Genomic DNA, 20,303 nt, shown 5'->3' with positions numbered 1-20,303 from the left:
TATATAAGCATTAGCTACTACGCTTTTATCTACTAATTACTTATATTCTAAATTAGTCTCTATTAGTCTTTTAGAGACTAATTTAGAATATAAAATACTAGTAATTAAAACTTTGGTAGCTGATTTAGATATCAATTTAGAAACTATTTTATAATTTTTTATTAATAATAAAAACTACTTTAAATACCAATAATTTTTAGGTCTCTAAAATAATATCTAATTTAATTAATAAAGTGACTAATTATTTTTATCTCTAAATTTAATTTTTATTTAATAATTTTCTTAGTTTAAAGCAATCTTACCAACTTGACTTTAATCCTATTAAAAATGTTCTTTTGGCTTACATTTAAACATAGCACACCAAAATAAGGAAAAAGAAAAAAAAAATCGCTGCTAAAACTCAAGCAATCTACTAATTCTTTTCATTTTTGTACTCAGGAATTTAATAAGTTATCCACCAAAATTAAGTTATTAAAAGAATTGTGGAAATTACACTTATTTTCTCTCTCTTATATTGAATGCCACTTACATTTTCTTCTAATTTTGAAACAAACATTTATTTTTTCTTATATTTTTAATAAAATATATTTATATCGATTTTATTTTTCACTAAACCTTTGTATATTGAGAGATGTAATTATATATTTAAAATTATGGAAAATATAGTTATTTTATTAAAAACATATGAAATAAGTTTTAAAACTAGAAGGGTGAGAAATTTAGTGCAAAATATTCCAAAAGAAAATTCAATTGTCATAAAACAAAATAGTATGTGGGCACAAATTTGATCACCTTATCTTATCTCAAGTAGTTAGTTAATTTAAGTTTAAAGCTAGTTAGACATTAAAAAACATAATAATTGTTGGAATTTTCTTACAATGCTTATTCGTCTAATGTCTTCGAGCTTCTTGAGCCTTCGGTCTTCTCGGGTCTTTGGTCTTTCTCGAGCCTTCGATCTTCTCGGATTTTTTGTTCTTTTTGACAGGAGTACTTAAGATTATTATATTTCGACCTTCAAATTAATTTAATTCCAAATAAATGATATTAATTCAAAACTAAAATTACATACGCAATGATTAAATTGGACTTAATCAAATCCTTCTTTAATTATAGTTTTATAAGTATTTACTATGAAGTATTTGTTATTGACGTGCAAATCTTATGCGAGATACCAAAATATTAAATATTCTTTGGTATTCAAATATTTTATAGTACAATTATCTTTTAAAAGTGTTGCAATTTGGATTGTTTTCATATTAATTAGTTGTTTGAATAAAAAAATGAGGTTGAGTTTAATTTTATTTTAATTTAATGTAAAATTTGAATAAAAATAAATTAATGTTTTTCAACTTAATTCATTATTTTTATGCGTTTTATTTCATTAAAATTAGTAAATATTTTCTTTAAAAATATCAATTATTTTGTAACAAAATACTATCAAATAGATTTATAGTAATTATTTTTCTATAATATTGTATTCGTAATTTTAAATTTATCTTATATTTAAAAAATAAATAACTAGTTACAGTTATAATAAAAATTTATCATATTTTCATAAATTGTTTTGATTTTATGATAAAAAAAAATACAGTGAAATTGAATACGAATTCGGCTAAATATCCTTTACACAACATGTGAGCACTGATGCCAAATCACTAGTACGATTCATCAATTAAAAATAAATTTTAGTTAGACAAACAGTTGTATGATAATAAGAATGACGTTAATATGTTATATTAATTAAAGATTTATTTGATTTCATATTATTTCTCATTTAACAAATAATTGTAGATACATCATATTGTTTTTATATTTAAAATTCATATATATATATATATATATATATATATATATATATATATAACAAGATTATATTTTTTATATAAATATTTTAAAATAAAATTAATACAATAACAAAATTGTATTTGTGTACTTATTTATTAAAAATTAGATATTAAAATGCGAAATGTCCAGAAAAAATATTTTTTATATTAGATAAAATAGGTTTAAATAAAATAATTTCTTTGAAAAAATCACCAAATAATTTTTAATTTAAATTTTTAATTTAAGCTCTTACTCTAATTTTCATGGAAAAACCATATATATGAATGAATTTGGAAAGTTCTCTACAGATGCTTTTGAAAAAGCTTTTTCACAAACACTTTTGAAAATAAGAAGGAAAAGTAAAATACATTTTTATACATTAAAAATAAATTAATTTATATAAGTTGTCTCATAAAATTTTAAATTCTTATTTTTAAATATATAAACATACTTTAAACTTATTTAAAAAACTATTTGACTCTATATCTATTTAAAGTGCATGCATGGCCTTTGCACCTCCATACCCGCTCAAGAATATTGCAGCTGTATTTGAAAGCTAAATTCTAAATGTTGTTAGCTACTAATGCGTACAAATCTATGGTGTATACCAGATCTCTCAAGGTAGAACAAACAAAAAATTAATAGCGTAGAAGATTGTTTCATCTGATGCACTTTTGCAGCATTCGTTTTCTATGAATAGAAATGCAAATGCCATGTTTTCTCCCTAAATGTGTTCATTCATATATATATATATATATATATATATATATATATATATAGTTGTAGTTGTGTATTCATTTCATTGTCAGAGAATTCTTAATTCCATCGATTCGGCTGAGGTTCTTCCCCCTTGGCCATAATCACCCAAATAAATCATCAATACATAAAAAAATAAAAAAAAAAGAGAAAGAGAGAGACATAGACAGAGAGAACCTCCATGACTAAATTATGCAGCATCTTTTTATTAACCTGTTTGGTAGTCACCATACCTACCTTCTATGCCAATGTCTTAGAGGATGAGGAGTTTTTGGATAATCAAACTAAATCATTTGATGGATATTGGAAGGGAAGAAAACAAGTTGCAGAAAAACAGAACCAGGAAGCTTATATTACTGACCCATATTCATTCACCATCAACATGACCAATAATATTTCCGAGTGAGTCTTATGAAATATCATGCTCAATTTCATGACAAAATCTTCTCATATTCCTTCAGTGGTGGTTATAAGCCATGCTGTTTAATTGTTTTTTTTCCTGTTTGCTTTGACATGACAGCCTCATAACCGGTGAGGAAAAGGGAAGAAGGAATTTGGCGGGAAAACAATCACAGGATTCATGCTTGGCAACAAACCCGATTGACAGATGTTGGAGGTGTGACCCCAAATGGTCAGAGAACCGCAAGAAGCTGGCAGATTGTGTGCAAGGTTTTGGCAGAGACACTATTGGTGGAAAGAAGGGTCCATTCTATGTGGTAACCAGTAACTTAGATAATGACATGGTGAATCCTGTTCCTGGTACCCTTAGGCATGCGGTAACACGAAATGGACCCTTGTGGATCATCTTTGCTCATAGCATGAACATTAGGCTCAGCCAGGAGCTCATCGTGGCAGGTGACAAGACCATTGATGGAAGAGGAGCTGATATCTACATTGTCAATGGAGCTGGTTTTACCATCCAATTCGTCAAGAATGTGATCATCCATGGAATCAAAATTTTTGACATTAACGCAGGCCAGGGTGGACTTATCAGAGATTCTGAGAGCCACTATGGTCTAAGGACTCAGAGTGATGGTGATGGAATTTCCATCTTTGGCTCTAGTTATATTTGGATTGACCATGTTTCCATGAGAAACGCCAGAGATGGATTGATTGATGCCATTCAGGGTTCCACTGCTATTACCATCTCCAATAGCCATTTCACAGACCACAACGAGGTCATTACTTGTTTGTTTAGTTCCACCATACATTTTTCTAGTCCTGTATTTAAATGGAAATACCTATAGCCTCTCATAGAAAACGATAATCACATCAATTTTATCAAATTTCAGGACATTTCGATAAACTAACATATTTTACTAAGTGTGGATCAATTGAATTGACGTTAGATAGTTGTAGCTTTAACCAGTATGTTGATTCCAAATTCTGAGTATGCAGTTATTATAAATATTTAGAGAGAGGAATTTCTCTCTTATAGTGATCTTACTGAGGGAGTTGTCTATTAAAATGTTTCCTTGGCTGATTTTGGGTGTGTTTATGATGCAGGTGATGCTGTTTGGTGCTAGTGACAGCCATGAGGAAGATAAGATAATGCAGATCACTCTGGTATTCAACCACTTTGGTAAGAGATTAGTCCAAAGGATGCCGAGATGCAGATTTGGTTTTATCCATGTAGTTAACAACGACTACACTCATTGGGAAATGTATGCCATTGGTGGTAGCAAGCATCCTACAATTATTAGTGAGGGCAACCGATTCGTAGCCCCAGACAGCAAAGATGCTAAACAGGTAATATATACTCAAATCTTGGTGTGCCTTAGTAGAACATCATTTTTCTCCTGTTAGTATCACCATCAATATTCGTCACGATTAATTGTAATATACACATATAATTGGACCATATCTTGCATGTTATTCAACTACAGAAAAGATCCTAGCCATTTCTTCCAATCTTCCTCTTACCAAGCACATCAAAAACACCACTTTACTCAAGGACCCAACAAACAAATTCTATTGGCATGTGTTTTGTTCTTCACTATTATAATATTACTACTTAAAACTTGTGTGTTGCTGCAGCTGACATGCATTATTAATACTTAAAAGTCATTTGGTAGCATTGATCTAAGTTAAGAAATTTTATTTCCTAAAGTGTCAACACCTTCTCATGCATCACTTGTTCTTGAATGTGTCCACATGTATGGAGGATAAAGAATAGTTTATGCTATATACTGAGTTTGTATTGCATTCTTATTGTAAGAAATTCCTATAAAAAGAACTCCTGTAGTGGTTTAAGTAACATGCAAAATGAATTCATGAAAGTGGAATGATAACCGAAAGACAGTGACATAATTTGGTGTTTTGGTGTTGGTGAAGATAACAAAGAGGGAATACTCACTTGAGCCAGAGTGGAAAAAATGGCAATGGAGATCAATCAAGGATGAGGTAATTAATGGAGCTTTTTTCATAGAAAGTGGGCCAGATCTAACCAACAGACCCTTCACAAGGAAGGACATGATATCCTCCAGGCCTGGCACATATGTGGGAAGGCTCACTCGCCATGCTGGAAGCCTTAGATGCATTGTGGGCAAGCCTTGTTAGACATCATCACCATTCTGCTAAAAAGGGTTAGACAAGGAAATTTGTTCATGGAAATTACACCAAAATGTTTTAGTTATATTTCCCGAGATAGCTTGTGTATATACAGTGTAAGGTATGGTGTGTTCCTTTTGCATACACACGTATGCATGTAAAGATACAAAGTAGGTACTGTTGTATCAACTGGTGCGTAGCTTTAGTTGTTTATTTATCAGTGTGACAAACCAATTCAGTCACTGTTTCTCTTTCTTTGAGTCTCGCCTTTCTTTCAGATGTATCAGAAAAATGGATCTTAATGCAGTTTAAATCATCTTTACTTATTTCCATCTTTAATCACAGTTATGGTAGAGTTCCGTCAATGAAAATATCTGATTAAAAAAGTTTCAAATAATTTAGGAATATCGTCACTAGTTCAGTTATTTAATACATCCTTTATCACTTTAAAGAATGTTACTGACTTTATGTAAAACAAAATAGTAATTGAAAATATACATCATAACTAGTTATTAAATCAAATTTTAATTATAACGTTTCATTTTCCAAAAAACAATAACGTGTAAGTTTAGTTCATCCAGAATAAATATATCAATTTTATCTTCTCACATACCCTAAACCATAAAGTTTTTTACATTATTAAAAGTATAATAGAACGTACACTACAAGAAAATCATTAAATATAAACCAATTTTAAAAACAAAAAATAATTAGTTACTATAATGACTAAATTAGATATAATTTTAGAGACTAAAAAAATTATTGGTTTATAATATTGATATATAGTTTCTAAATTGGTATCTAATTAGCAACCAAGGTTTTAACTACCAATTATTTAGATTTTAAATTTTGTAGCAAAAACCTTGGTTGCTAATTAGATACCAATTGATTTATGGGAAATCATGTCACCTCCCAGATGAGTTGGAACACAAAACATATTGGGCATTAAAGCTTGTAAATCTTGATCCTAAAGTTGTTGGAGAGAAAAGAAAAATCCAACTCCATGAACATGAAGAAATGACATTTAATGCTTATCAATCCTCAAAGCTCTACAAGAAATGTGTCAAAGCTTATCATGACAAGAAAATCCTAAAACGAAATTTCCATCCAGGCCAATCAGTACTTTTGTTCAATTACAATTTTAGACTTTTCCCTAGAAAATTGAAATCTAAATGGTCAAACCCATTTCTTGTCAAGGAAGTTAAATCCTATGGAGTAGTGGAGTTGGAGGACCTAGAGTTACACAAAAACTGGGTAGTCAATGCTCAAAGGTTGAAGCCTTATCTAGGTGGTGATATTGAAAGGTTCACCACAGTGATTAAGTGAAGGATATGTAAAAGAAACATGCGTCAAGTTATGTGACGTTAAATAAGCGCTTTTTGGAAGGCAACCCAGTGTTTTGTTCCTAAGATTTATTATGTTATTTGTGTTTTATAATGCTTAAGTTATTTGTTCTTTTAAACATTGGGTTTGATGAATCAATTGTTAGTCTAAATAGGTGAAACCATGTTTTTTTTTTACTTGAAAATGAACAAAAGAACACTTATATTTAATGAAATTTGTAAAAAAAAAGAAAGTTTTTCAAAATTTTATGATTTTGATGCAGGGAAATCTCGCTCAGTGAGATGGACCTACACCAAAAGGTTGCTCTCGGGTTTCATCTCGCTTGGGTGAGAACCCACTAACAAGATTGTCATGTCAACCTCGCTTAAGCGAGAATTCACATAACAGGTTTTTAAAAGGAGTGTTGAGGGAAGTTTCTTATTTCAAAAATCCCTCTCAAACTTTCTCTAAACCTCTCTACGTATTTTCTTTTCCCATTCTCTTCTTCAAGTTTCTTTTACTCAAAAGCAAAATTTTCTTTCTTTAGAATTGCCATGTAAGTGTTCTTGCATAAATCTCTATATGGTTTCCTTTTCCTTAATTATTTTCATTTTTTTCTATTTATATTTCCAAAAATATTTTGGTTATAAGGTTTGTGTGTGCATGCTTGTGTGAATCTTTGGATATTTACTAAATACTTTTCATATAATTATGATTAAAAAAATTTAGAGTGCTTTGTGTTATTTGTGCTATCTTTGATTAATTTGAATGTTAAACCAAAGTAACCTTCATGCATATAACTCGTTATTTTTGGATGCACACCAAGTGTTTGATAAAATGTCAAACTTGTTAAAAATTTGCAAAATTATGATTTGGTAATTGTGGCTGGATTATGATGTTTGCAAAAACAAGAATGGGTCGTACCAAGTCCATAACTGGCATAAACCCCATTGCGTAACCAAAGGTAAAAGGGTCAAGATTACTTCAACCTCTCCAAAACCTCAACCAATAAGCCTCTTCAGAGATAGAGAAAAACATTAGAGGTAAGAGAAAATTAAGAAATGGTCCTTTATATAAGAGAGGAGGGTACTGTAGATATGGCCTTCAACAAGAGAGGGGTGAATTGTTTAAGAGGGGTTTTTGAAAACTTTTTCAGGTTTAAAAAAAATTCTTTGTGTAAATCCAGAACAGGAATCAAGTTAGCCAAGAATTTAAGCAGTTATACAGCAAAGCAACAGAAAAATAATCGATTTTTTCTTCGAAACAATCGGTTGTTTATATCAGCAAAACTTAAAGCAGAATTTAAATGAGTTCAATCCTGCTTTTCCAAAAACACAATTTTGAGATGCCAAGACATTTTCAAAGTTGGATTTATCCTTTGAAAGCTTATCCACAGTTTATACAAGGTAGTGAACCTTCTTTTCTAGAGATTCACAATTTTCACAAACAAGAGAGTCACACTTGCAAGAAGAGTTTTTGTAAAGCATTTCAAGATTTTCAAAATCAGTTTTTGAATTTTTCCAATTCTTCTTCCAGTTCCTTGATTCCGTTTTCAAACCAGTTGTTCATTCCTTTCATTCGGTTGTTCAAGAGATCCAATTGGTTAGCTTCTTCATGAGTTTCTTTAAAAGCTTGAAGCAATTGACTATAGTTTTCAGCATTTAAAGAGGTACAAGAACTTACACTGCTTTTACTGCTTGAATCATCTTCCTTTTTAGCCATCAAACATAGATTGGCTTTTTTTTATCTTTACTTGAAGAGGAGCTTGATGAGTCATTATTGCTAGCTTTTCCTGATTTTCTTTTCTTGTCATGTTTCTTGAAGTTCTTCTTTTCTTTGTTTAGACATTTGGCTTTAGTATGTCTCTGCTCAGCACATTTAAAAGTATGCATATTTTTTAGTGTTAACCTGGGTAGAGTTTTTGTTATCATACCTTTTGGATGAGTCACTCTTGCTTATTCTTTTCTTTAAGAATTTTTTGAGTTTCTTAAACGGCAGGCTAAGCACTTTCTCATTCTTTGTGTAAATCCAAAACAGGAATCAACTTAGCCAAGAATTTAAGCAGTTATACAACAAAGCAACATAAAAACAATCGGTTGTTTATATCTCCAAAGCTTAAAACAAAATTTAAATGAGTTCAGGGTAAGAGAGAAATACACCAACAGTTTATATTGGTTCACTCTTAAGCCAAGAGCTACATCCAGTCCCCAAAATACAACAGGGTAATCCACTAAGCAATCAAACCAGATTACAAAACACAAAACCACAAAAGTAGTGACCTTGAACCCTTCAAGAAACACACTACCTTTAGCAAACCACACCAAGAGTATTGATCTTGAACACCTCAATAACACAACACTTCTTGGCAACACAACACCAGAAATACAATAGCTTTAGAAAGGATTACACCTTATCACAGTACAATCTGAATTGAATACAATTGCAATCCTATTCCACTTTTTCTTGAAAATTCAAAGCTTGATGTGAATCTTGAAATCTTAGAATCAAATTTATCAAACTGCATTTCTCTAAACAGTTATCTTACTTGTTTGAAAACATAAACAAACCATTTATATTTTCCAAAGATTGGTCAAAGCATTTAATGAAGGAGCGTATTGAGTTAGAAAACATTTAAAATAGATTCACCATTCAAAACTGAATTTTGTTAGGATTTTCAAAGAAACAATCGGTTGAAACCACAAAATAATCGATTGTTTGACTTGACAGTTAAGTCAAGCAAACCAAAACAGTTTTCAACCTTTCTCAAAACTCCTAAGAGCAAAATAACCGGTTGATTCGACAAAATAACATGTTTTTAACTTAGTTGGAAAAACACTTGATTTCAAAATGGTTTTAAATCACATCAGTTTTAGATTCAACAAAGGAGTGGATCACACTTTATTCTACCCAGATCCCACCCAAACACAACAGCAACACCAACCTTTCATCAAATACCTTGGATTTGGATTCTTCAAAGCACATGATCACTCTTGATCAACAGGTACAATTGCGGTCGGAGGAATTTGACCCTTTCTTAAATGGGTTGATTGAAATAAATTGAATAAAGCTAACAAACCCAATGCCAAAATATGTCCTCGAATTTTATGCAAATGCCTTGAAGAATGGTCAAAACCCTCAGGAGAAGTGATATGAGTTTAAAGGAATATGGGTTCCCTATGATTGAGCCTCTATCAGTGAAATTTTAGGGAACCCATTGTAGTGAAAGTAAGGAATTGAATGCACCTATAAGAGTGATGTGAGTTGATTTTAGGATTGTTCATTTTATGGTGTGACACTTTACTTAGATTGAGGTTTTAGAAATTTAAGAGTGAAAACCTAAGAAAAATCCCCACTGGACATTAACTTAACCAAGTGGTTAAGTAGATGTGAAGGTTCATTTCACAAAAGCAAAGATCAAAAGACAAGATATGGTGAGAATAGATGCAAAAATCAAATGATGAAGACAAAACCGAAAAAAAAAACAATATAATGAAGGAAACAAAGACAATGAACATAGAATGGAAGGCGAAAATGAAGGAGAATGGAAGAAGGAAACTTATGGAAAATGAGAGTGATGTTCACGCCACTTGATGGGTGGTAACCATCAAGATGAGTGGAAGGCTGCCACTTTAGAGCTTCATTCTCATCAAGAAAAGACCAAGGGAAAGGAGATAGCACTCACTCAAGCTTACACAAAATGTGCAGAGTTTCTTTACTTCTCAAAATTCAACTTGTAAAATACAATGGGTAGGCCTCCTATTTATAGGTGAAGGAGCCTTGGAAAACAAGCAAGAGGAATAGGATGGGAAAAGGGAAAAAATGGGCAGCCTTAGGCTTTGACTAAGTCAAACTCGCATCCTAGGCTTGTCCTTCTAGAAACTAGGTCAAAATGTCTTCGTAAAGGGCTAAGAACAAGCTAAAATGATACCTACACCCCCTATTATGCTAAAGGAACCTTATTCTAGCTTATCTTTGTTATTTAGACCCCTAAAGTGAGTCCAAATATTTACAACATATTTTGTCTCTTAAGCAAACCAGCAGGAAAAACATTAGATGCTCTGGTATTTGTCCATTTCTCCCTCTGGTGAGGTCTCCACTTGTATGTTGAGATGACTTCTCATAGTATGAATGGTCATTTGCATCCTTTGTCATCTTCTTGTTGGCTTGGCTTGTATCAATGAATATTTAGGGAACCCATTGCAGTTAAAGGAAGGAATTGAATGCACCTATAAGAGGCTGAGAACCACTACCTATGGTTTCAATGAACGAGAAGTTGGTCGAGAAATATGTATCCCAAATCGCTCATACCAATTGGGACCAACGGGAAATCTCCTGAGAATCTTGAGAAAAGATATGAATACCCTCTCTCAGGTTTGGAGGTTTTATGCTGGGAAACATGGTACAAATTGGTCACATCTCTAATCTAAACATACCAAGGGTCACCTTTTGTATTTTCTCTTAAAGGAAGATTATTCTATTGATGTGGCAAAAATCATATCAAATGAAATTCATAAATTTGTCACATTGGAAGTGAATAAAAATAATCAGAAGGCAAAAGGTTTTTTGGGCTTCCTTGCACTGATCATTGCTCTCTATCAAACTCATAGGATAAAGGTCAATCCCACTGTAAAAATAACCCTCCAATTGGCAGGAGATTCACAAAGCAAAATTGTACAAATGCAGATGAAAATCCTCATGTTGGCAACCCTTAACAACATCACTCTCCAATACCGCTTGCACAATCTCCTATCCATCAAGTTGTTCCTTCATCATACCCTTCCGTGAAATCTTTAATTTTGGAAAAAATGTCCTGCCTCAGAGTTACCAAGGAGTATGCAACTACAATAAGTTCTAATCACAAGAGATTAATGCACATCCACCAAGGGTTGGATAGCAATATTCCTCAAGGGTAGGCAAACCCATTGATGACCCCGGATTGGTTCACCTCCTATGTAGCATGGTCTAGGGACAAGTACTCTTTTATAGAGGGTATGACCATTTTAATAGTGAAGTAGAGACAGGAGAAGCAGAACCATCGAGATTTGCATATGTGACCAATTAAGATAGCCATGCCCGAAAGCTAAAAGGAATAACAACACAATAACACAAAGGAAAGCCGAATTTTAACAAGTATATAACACAAGAATAAAGTGGCATAATGGAAATGAAGGAAAAGGATGGAAGAAGAAAGCTTATGGTGTGAATTGAGAAGGGACACGCCACTTGGAGTATAGTTTCCTCCAAGATGAGTGTAGAGGGCCGCCACTTGAGAGCTCTCAAACTCACTCAAGATAAGACCTATTGCTAGAGCAAACAATCCTCACACAATTTGTACAGAGTTTTCCTTCTTCTATAAAAGGAGGAAGGCACCCTATTTATAGGAGATGGTGCCTTGGAAACCAAGAAGCAAGGGTAGGATGGTAAATGTGTGAGGGGGCTTCCTTTAGGGTTTGACTAAGTCAAAACCACACCTTAGGCCACTTCTTCTATAAACTAGGTTAAAAACAAGCTAAAATGATAACTACACCCCCTATTGTGTTAAAGGCACCTATTATAGCCTATCTTTCTATTTGGACCCCTAAAGTGAGCCCAATTTATTTACAACTTGGTTTATTCTTAAGAAGACTAAAAGGAAGAACATTTGATCTTCTGGTTTTTGCCCATTCCTCTTTCTAGTGAGGTCTGCAAGATCCTTGGAGGGGTCTTCACTTGAAAGTTGAGATGACTTCTCAAAGTGTGAATGGTAATTTGAGTCCTGATCATCTCCTCCTTGTTGGTTTGGATTGTATCATGCCCCCCAAGTTTGAGAGAATTCGACCTCAAATTTAGAATTCATGCAGATAACATAGTTAGTTTGTTCACATATAAAAGAGTGCAAGGTGTGGAAAGTGAAACAAACTTATGTTCTTTGAGCTTGGGGAGTTCAAAAAGGCAAGCTCTTCGTACAAGCCATGTTGGGAAAGAATATTTGGGGATGAAAAGGTTTGATGAAAAAAATCCTCTCAAAAGGTGAGAACCCTTAGGAGGTGTTTGATGTTCATCCCAAAATTTCTTTGTCCAAGATGTCAAGTAATTGGTTTTATTTGGTAATTTAAAAGATAAGGAGGAAGGGCACTTTGGAGGTGCAATTTGTAGCATGGCACGAGTCAACATGATTGATTTGGTTCTTTCTTTCTCTTTTTCATTTTCTCTTTTGTTTTTCATTTTACAATAATCGCTAAATATAGAACAAAACAATTAAAAGTGTATTGAGAGTGGTTGTGTTGGCGATGATCAATAAGAAAACAGACAAAGAATTAATTGTTTCAACTGGAAAAATAGGGATTAGGTTTCATCTCTCTCACTCTCATGTATTTTGATTAACATGTCAATATTAAGTTCTTTAATTGAAATTGATGCCCGTATAAAAATCATTTATATCGATTCCTCGCATATAAAATCCTTAAGAATGTTCCCTAACTATCGATCCCTCGCATAATTATAAGAACAACTTAGAAAGAAGCTCAGATGTTTAATAGCAATTAACATTTCAAGTCTATTCCTAACACTCAAATATGTTAAGTATTGTTGTTTAGGTCTGAACCCTAAAAATACCTCCCGGTCAGATTTAAGATTCTCAATTTGTCACGGAAAATTAAAAGTAAAACAACAATACCAATTATCAATCAAGAACTGAATATTAATATATAAAATATCACCTCAATACATAAGAGTTTGAGCAGATTACTCCCAATCCCAAAGGTAGAATTAGCCACGCATACTTCTATCACCTTCCATTCTCCCAATTGGGTTACAATTCACTCTATGGTGTTTTCCTCTCAATCTGGCACACTAAGGTTTAGCCTCTAGCCCTCTATTCATCCTAGTTTTCTAGGGTTAGGTTGTTTATTGTGTCGCGCTAATGGGCTACATGATAAAACATAAAAAAGGCCCAATCTTTCTTTGCATCTTTTCCATTCTGGGACCTTCTATCTTTATCTTTTTAGCTCAAATCATTCATCTTTAATCCAAATCTCCAATCTTCCTTAGAAATCTGCAATTAACATCAAATTTGGGAATAAAATACTCTTATTCAAATAAAGATCATAAAAAATGTAAAAAGGTATAAATTCATAAATTAGGGATTATTTTATATGTAAATTAGCAATAAATCCTCATAAGTGCCTATATTTTAATATGAAATATTACTGAAATTAGACACTTATCACTCTCCCCAACTTAGAATCTTGCTTGTCCTCAAGCAAAGTAAATGAATATATTTGAATTTAAATATCAAACAGCTTAATTCACTAAACAACAGATCAAATTAGAAAATTATGATGCTTCCAAATTCAAATATAGAAAATTATAGACACAATCAATTTCCAGAATCAAATCAAAACAAATAAATGACAATTCATCAAGGAATATCTTCTCATATGCTCACGGGTAAGTGTTTCTCTCTATTTTCACTGAATCATAACAAATCACAGTTGCTTTTCATTTCATTTTCAAATCACAAACATATTAGAAACATGAATCTTGAGGTCTTTTCCAGGGTTGTAATGAGGCTGGGCTTCCAAAAAATATTGGTTTTTCTTAGATAACAAAATGCACATCTTAAAGAAGAAGAACATACCTACAATTCAATTATAGAGAACATATATGTTATCTAATTACCAGTTTCTTTCGATGACACCTTTTTCCTCATTTTCTTTCTTTTCATGAAATTTTTTTCTATCTTTCTTTTTTTTTATTTCTTTTTCTTCTTCGGTTTCTCTTACTTTTTTGTTTTGTTTTCAATAATAGGAAAAGATTCTTCCTATTTTCAACTTTTTGAACTTTCAAAATCAGAACCAACCATTCCCTTTTCTATATGTATTGCATCTATGTTCTCCTTCCTTAGACATGCTAAAGGGTAGAAAATTATATCAATAAAGGTTAAGGTGCAATATTAACAAAAAAATTTCTTGGCCCAAAGGGGATATAAAAAAATGGAATTCTAATATAAAGGTTGGCTTTTTGGCCCTGGCTCCTAATTAACACAAACAAATGCCTCAATCATCTTCATGCTCTTTTATGATGCAACAAAAATAAAAATTAAGCAACCACAACTGTCAATTCATCAGTAAAACTCTCAAAAAAACTGTTTAAGGTTCACACACTCACTTGGTTTAAATGGTCTCATTCCTTTTTGTCTTGTCATTATCTGTCCTAATCAATCATCCTGTTAAATTTTCATGTATCATATTTGAACTACATTTGAATAAGGATTCAATCATATTTTCTTTTCTAACCTGTGTCTAATTCATCTCACTATTTAATATTTAAACACAAATTCTTTTTTTCCACAATTCAAAATTAATATTCTATTTCTTTTTTATTTGAAAAAAAAAACTAGAAAACAAACAAATTAAAACTGAAATTTAGTCAAGAAAGATAATTCAAAACTTAAACTACCAAACTAACAAAATAGGAAAATTTATTTAAAATAAGCAATAAAAACAAACTAAACAAATAAGCAAATAAACAGAAAACAAAATAACCAAAAAATAAAATAAAAATTAAACAGAAAATAAAATTCAAATAATTGAAAAGAAAAGAGAATTAAAAAGATAAAACCATATTTTTGCCCAATCCTCTCTTCTTCAGAAGTCATCCAACTTTTTTTTTTAAAATCTTTATCTATAGTCTTGCTTCATTTGCTGGATCTGCCCCCTTGACTAATAGAACCTGTCCTCAGGTCAAAATACATAACCTGCAAAATGATTAGGAGGCATACAAGGTTTTTTTTTTTTTTTTTTTGAAAAATAAAATAAACAAAGGTAACAACCTAAAACTAAAATTTGGATTGGGTTGCCTCCCAGTAAGCGCTCGTTTAACGTCATCTAGCTTGACGCCTGTTTTTTCAAGGTGGATATTTATCTTGTTCCACTCGTGCTTGTGTTATCACTTTTGTCCGTCTTGAATATGGCTCTTCAACTTCAATTTTTCCGTCCTTCTTCAATTCCTTGATGACCCATAATTTTCTCGTTTTCTTCCTTCCTCTACCCCTACCTGCGTTGAGCATGATAGGTTGTCCTGGACGATACTTCTCTCCTTCCACTAGCTTTCCTTGATTGTCTCCTTTTGCCTCTAACTTTTCATGACGTATAACTTTCTCCTTTGACTTTGAACTCTTCATCTTTTCACTATTTCTTGGAATTTCCTCTTGTTTCCCAGTCTCATCTGCAATACACTTGGTTACATCATTAAAAAGATTAAATTTTACCTCTTCATCACGAGACCTTACAAGAATTTCTCCCTTGTCAACATCAACTATGACTTTAGCAGTTTTCATTAAAGGTGTGCCGAGAATCAAAGGGACATCCTCATCTTCTTTCATGTCCAGGATAACAAAATCCACCGGAAATATGAATTTGTCTATTTGCATAAGGACATCTTCAACCACACCATAGGGATACTTCACTGTTCTGTCAGGCAATTGTAACTGCATCTTGGTGGGTTTAACCTCCAAGTTGCCTATTTGTCTTAACATGGATAATGGCATCAAATTTACACTTGACCCTAAGTCCAATAAAGCATTATACACAAATAAATTACCAATTGACACAGAAATAGTAAAACTCCCTGGATCCCTGAATTTCTTTGGCAAAGTTTTTGAGAAACTGCTCCCTGCTTCCTTCTCTCCATATTTATTTTTAAAATAACATATCTTACTTCTAACTTCATCAAAATATGTCCTTTTCTCTGGCCATCCTGCAAAATAATTTTTTGGAAGCAAATTGTCAGAAAATAATCCTTCCTTTTCTTTTTTTATGTTCCTGTGGGATATTTCTTTTGCGATTTCTACAATTTCACAATTTTCTCCCTCTTCCTTATTTTTTTCCTTTTCTTTTTCAACCTTCACCATCTCATCATTTTCTTCTCCCTCAGTAGTGATGTTATTGCACTGCTCCTTGGGGTTGGTGGTAGTGTTAGCTGAGAATTGGCCAATTTTCCCTTCTACAGTTTGTGTGAGTTGTGACATTTGTTTAGCTAACTGTCCTATCTGAGTTTCCATGCTCCTAATCGTAGTCATACCATTTTCCTGTGTACTCACAATCTTTGACAAAACATCTTCCACTTTATTCATCCTGTCAGGAATAGATGGAGAATTCGATTGATGCAGCTGTTGGAAAGGCCCTTGTTGTTGGATGAATTATAGTCTTGCTTCCATCCAAAATTCTGATTTTGATTATTTTTCCAACCTTGAGGATAATTGTTGGAAAAACTGCCTTGCCTTCCTTGATTGCCCATATAATTCACCTCAACTTCGGATGCGTTGTTCTGATAAGAACAGTGACCATTAGGATGATCACCTCCACAAAAATCACACCTGAGAGGTACATTCTGACTTTTGAGTGATTGAACAGCATGCAACTTTTGGGGTAATTGGGTCATATGTGCGGTCAGTTGCTCAAGTTGTTGTGTCAGAATTTTGTTTTGAGCTAGCAATGCATCTGCAGTGTTTAACTCCAATACTCCTCTTTTTTGATGATTTTGTCTATCATGTTGAGCTTGATAGTCAGTTGTGGCCAAAGCTTCTATAATCCTTGTTGCTTGATCTGCATCAACAGCCATCATTGTGCCACCAGCCGCGACATCTAGGAGCATCTTTGTATTTGATCTGAGACCATTAATAAATATGCTCAGTTGAGCAATATCTTCAAACCCATGGTTTGGGCATTTTCTCAGCATCCTCTTGAATCTCTCCCATGTCTCACAGAAAGACTCTTCTACTCCTTGTCTGAACATAGATATTTCAGACTTAGCATTGATGTAGCGAGAGATTGGGAAAAATCTTTGCAAAAAAATTTTCCTCCACATCCTTCCATTTGGTTAAACTCTGATTAGGATGAGATATAAGCCACTCATTTGCTTTCCCTGCCAAAGAAAAAGGAAATAAACGCATGTATACACTCTCAAGATCACCTGATTGGAAACCCATAGTTCCCACCAATTCATAAAAAGTAGCCAAGTGTGTATGAGGATCCTCATGATCCATCGTCGTGAATTGATTGGTACTAATGAGGGTAAGGAACACGGGCTTCATCTCCAAGGCCTTGTTAGTTGCAGGCACTGCAATGCTAGAAAAGTGTCTAGGCCCTTGATGTATGGCGTAATCTCCAAGAGTTCTCCTAGGAGGTGGTGTTTCCTCCCCCGCCATGTTGTTATTCTCCTGAAAAATATCAATGAAAAAAGAAGAAAATGTTGAAGAATACTCTCTATCATCTTCTTGATTCTCTTTTGTCTTTGATTTTCGATTTTTTCTGGCCACCTTCTCAATTTCTGCTTCAAATAGCAAGTGGTCTTCTGGAACTTGACCTCTCAATATCATATAAAAACAACTAATGCAAGGGTTAGAAGGAAAAATTCACCAGTAGTAACCGCAAATTTATATTTTATATTATTATTTATTTTTATTTATTTTTTTGAAAATTTAAAAATAAACAAGAATTTAAATAGCTAACTAAAATAAACTCAATAAACTACAAATTAAAACTTAAAGATAAAATAAAACAAAAACAAAACACTAAAATGAAAAAAAAAAACAAAGATATTCAGAAAAAAAAATATAACAAAAATATAAATATAAATAAAATAAAAACTAAAACAGAATAGAAGAAAACAATGAAGACGGGAAATAACTAAAATCAAGAAATGAAAACAGAATAAAATAAATACTAGAAATAAAAACAAAATAGAATAAAACAAATAAAATAAAACGTAAACAACTAACTAACTTATTTTAAAGATACTACGTAAACTAACGTAAAAATAAAAGCTAAAACTAGTAATAGATAAATAATTAAAACAAATAAATAAAAACTACCTAAACCTAAATAAAACTACATAACTAAACCTAAAAAGAACTAAAATCAAATAAAATCAAATCAAATATAAAAAAATCTGTAAAAATAAAAATAAAAAATAAAACAAATCAAAACAATTAAAATATTCACAATATTTAGGAAATTATACTCAACAAATCAAACCTGTTCCCCGACAACTGCGCCAAAAACTTGATGACTTTTTACGGCAAGTGCACCGCGTTTGTCAGAAGTAATAATTGTCCCTAAGGACGGATATCGATCCCACAAGGAACAGTACAATAATCGCTAAATATAGAACAAAACAATTAAAAGTGTATTGAGAGTGGTTGTGTTGGCGATGATCAATAAGAAACCAGACAAAGAATTAATTGTTTCAACTGGAAAAATAGGGATTAGGTTTCATCTCTCTCACTCTCATGTATTTTGATTAACATGTCAATATTAAGTTCTTTAATTGAAATTGATGCCCGTATAAAAATCATTTATATCGATTCCTCGCATATAAAATCCTTAAGAATGTTCCCTAACTATCGATCCCTCGCATAATTATAAGAACAACTTAGAAAGAAGCTCAGATGTTTAATAGCAATTAACATTTCAAGTCTATTCCTAACACTCAAATATGTTAAGTATTGTTGTTTAGGTCTGAACCCTAAAAATACCTCCCGGTCAGATTTAAGATTCTCAATTTGTCACGGAAAATTAAAAGTAAAACAACAATACCTATAATCAATCAAGAACTGAATATTAATATATAAAATATCACCTCAATACATAAGAGTTTGAGCAGATTACTCTCAATCCCAAAGGTAGAATTAGCCACGCATACTTCTATCACCTTCCATTCTCCCAATTGGGTTACAATTCACTCTATGGTGTTTTCCTCTCAATCTAGCACACTAAGGTTGAGCCTCTAGCCCTCTATTCATCCTAGTTTTCTAGGGTTAGGTTGTTTATTGTGTCGCGCTAATGGGCTAAATGATAAAACATAAAAAAGGCCCAATCTTTCTTTGCATCTTTTCCATTCTGGGACCTTCTATCTTTATCTTTTTAGCTCAAATCATTCATCTTTAATCCAAAAATCTCCAATCTTCCTTAGAAATCTGTAATTAACACCAAATTTGGGAATAAAATACTCTTATTCAAATAAAGATCATAAAAAATGTAAAAAGGTATAAATTCATAAATTAGGGATTATTTTATATGTAAATTAGCAATAAATCCTCATAAGTGCCTATATTTTTTATCCTGCCTGTTGACGAAGACGCTGGAGCCTTGCCTCGTCAAACCTGGATCGACTTCTGCACCGTGTTAGCCTCCGTCCTTCGCCGTGATTCACCTCAAGAACCTGCAAAGACAGAACGGCGCCGCTGCGGCCGATCACGCTCCGACGCCCAAGTCCGCAGCTGAACCACCAAATACTAAGAGAAAACTCAAGAACTCTAAGGAACCGTGCAAAAGTTCTCTCTCAGCGTACTCAAAACTCGCAAGCGTAAAGAAGTAATCTGAACGTGCGTACCTCAGAAGTTCGTTAGAATCTCTTATATACCTGGGCATTTTCTCTCTCCAGACAGTTACGCATCTGGACACGTGGCTCGCATCTAGCTGTACACGTGTCACCATCTGGAGTATCCTTGACTTGGGCGCCTCTTCTTACTCTTCAGGTTTTTTGGCTAAGTTACTTATGCGTGACACAACTCAGTGCATAGCTGCCTTGGAGCGTGATCCCTTCTGCGTGGCGAGTTCGGGTGCCTTCATACACACCTTCCCTGTGGTCTCGCCGGTCGCCTTCATGATCTACTCTACCTGCTTCACCGTGTATGTTCAGGTAAGCTGTCTCCCGAGCTCATCCTCTGGCCAGCTAGGAAATAACTATCTGACTTCATCTTCGGCGATGTCCTTGTTTCGGCGATCTCTAATCACTTGGTCGCCTGGGCTCACATCTGGCGACTTCTTCTCAAACCCGGTGACCGCCGGCTTAGGTATGCTAGAGAT

The 20,303-nt window shown here is 33.0% G+C and overlaps 1 protein-coding gene and 1 pseudogene across 1 annotated transcript; both read left to right on the top strand.

Moving 5' to 3' along the window:
• Positions 1–2,727: 2,727 nt before the first annotated feature.
• Positions 2,728–5,462, top strand: LOC137810598 (putative pectate lyase 3). Its single transcript, XM_068611952.2, has 4 exons — positions 2,728–2,982; positions 3,101–3,758; positions 4,087–4,329; positions 4,915–5,462. The coding sequence occupies exons 1-4, from the start codon at positions 2,762–2,764 to the stop codon at positions 5,137–5,139; spliced, it is 1,347 nt and encodes a 448-aa protein (XP_068468053.1). The 5' UTR covers positions 2,728–2,761; the 3' UTR covers positions 5,140–5,462.
• Positions 5,463–17,143: 11,681 nt separating this feature from the next.
• LOC137813182 (small nucleolar RNA R71) lies at positions 17,144–17,249 on the top strand (annotated as a pseudogene).
• Positions 17,250–20,303: the final 3,054 nt, after the last annotated feature.

This window comes from Phaseolus vulgaris, chromosome 2 (genome assembly GCF_051622355.1).
Source record: "Phaseolus vulgaris cultivar YP4 chromosome 2, ASM5162235v1, whole genome shotgun sequence".
NCBI lineage: Eukaryota > Viridiplantae > Streptophyta > Magnoliopsida > Fabales > Fabaceae > Phaseolus > Phaseolus vulgaris.
Note: the sequence above shows the minus strand (reverse complement) of the source record. Positions and strands in the feature narration are given on the sequence as shown.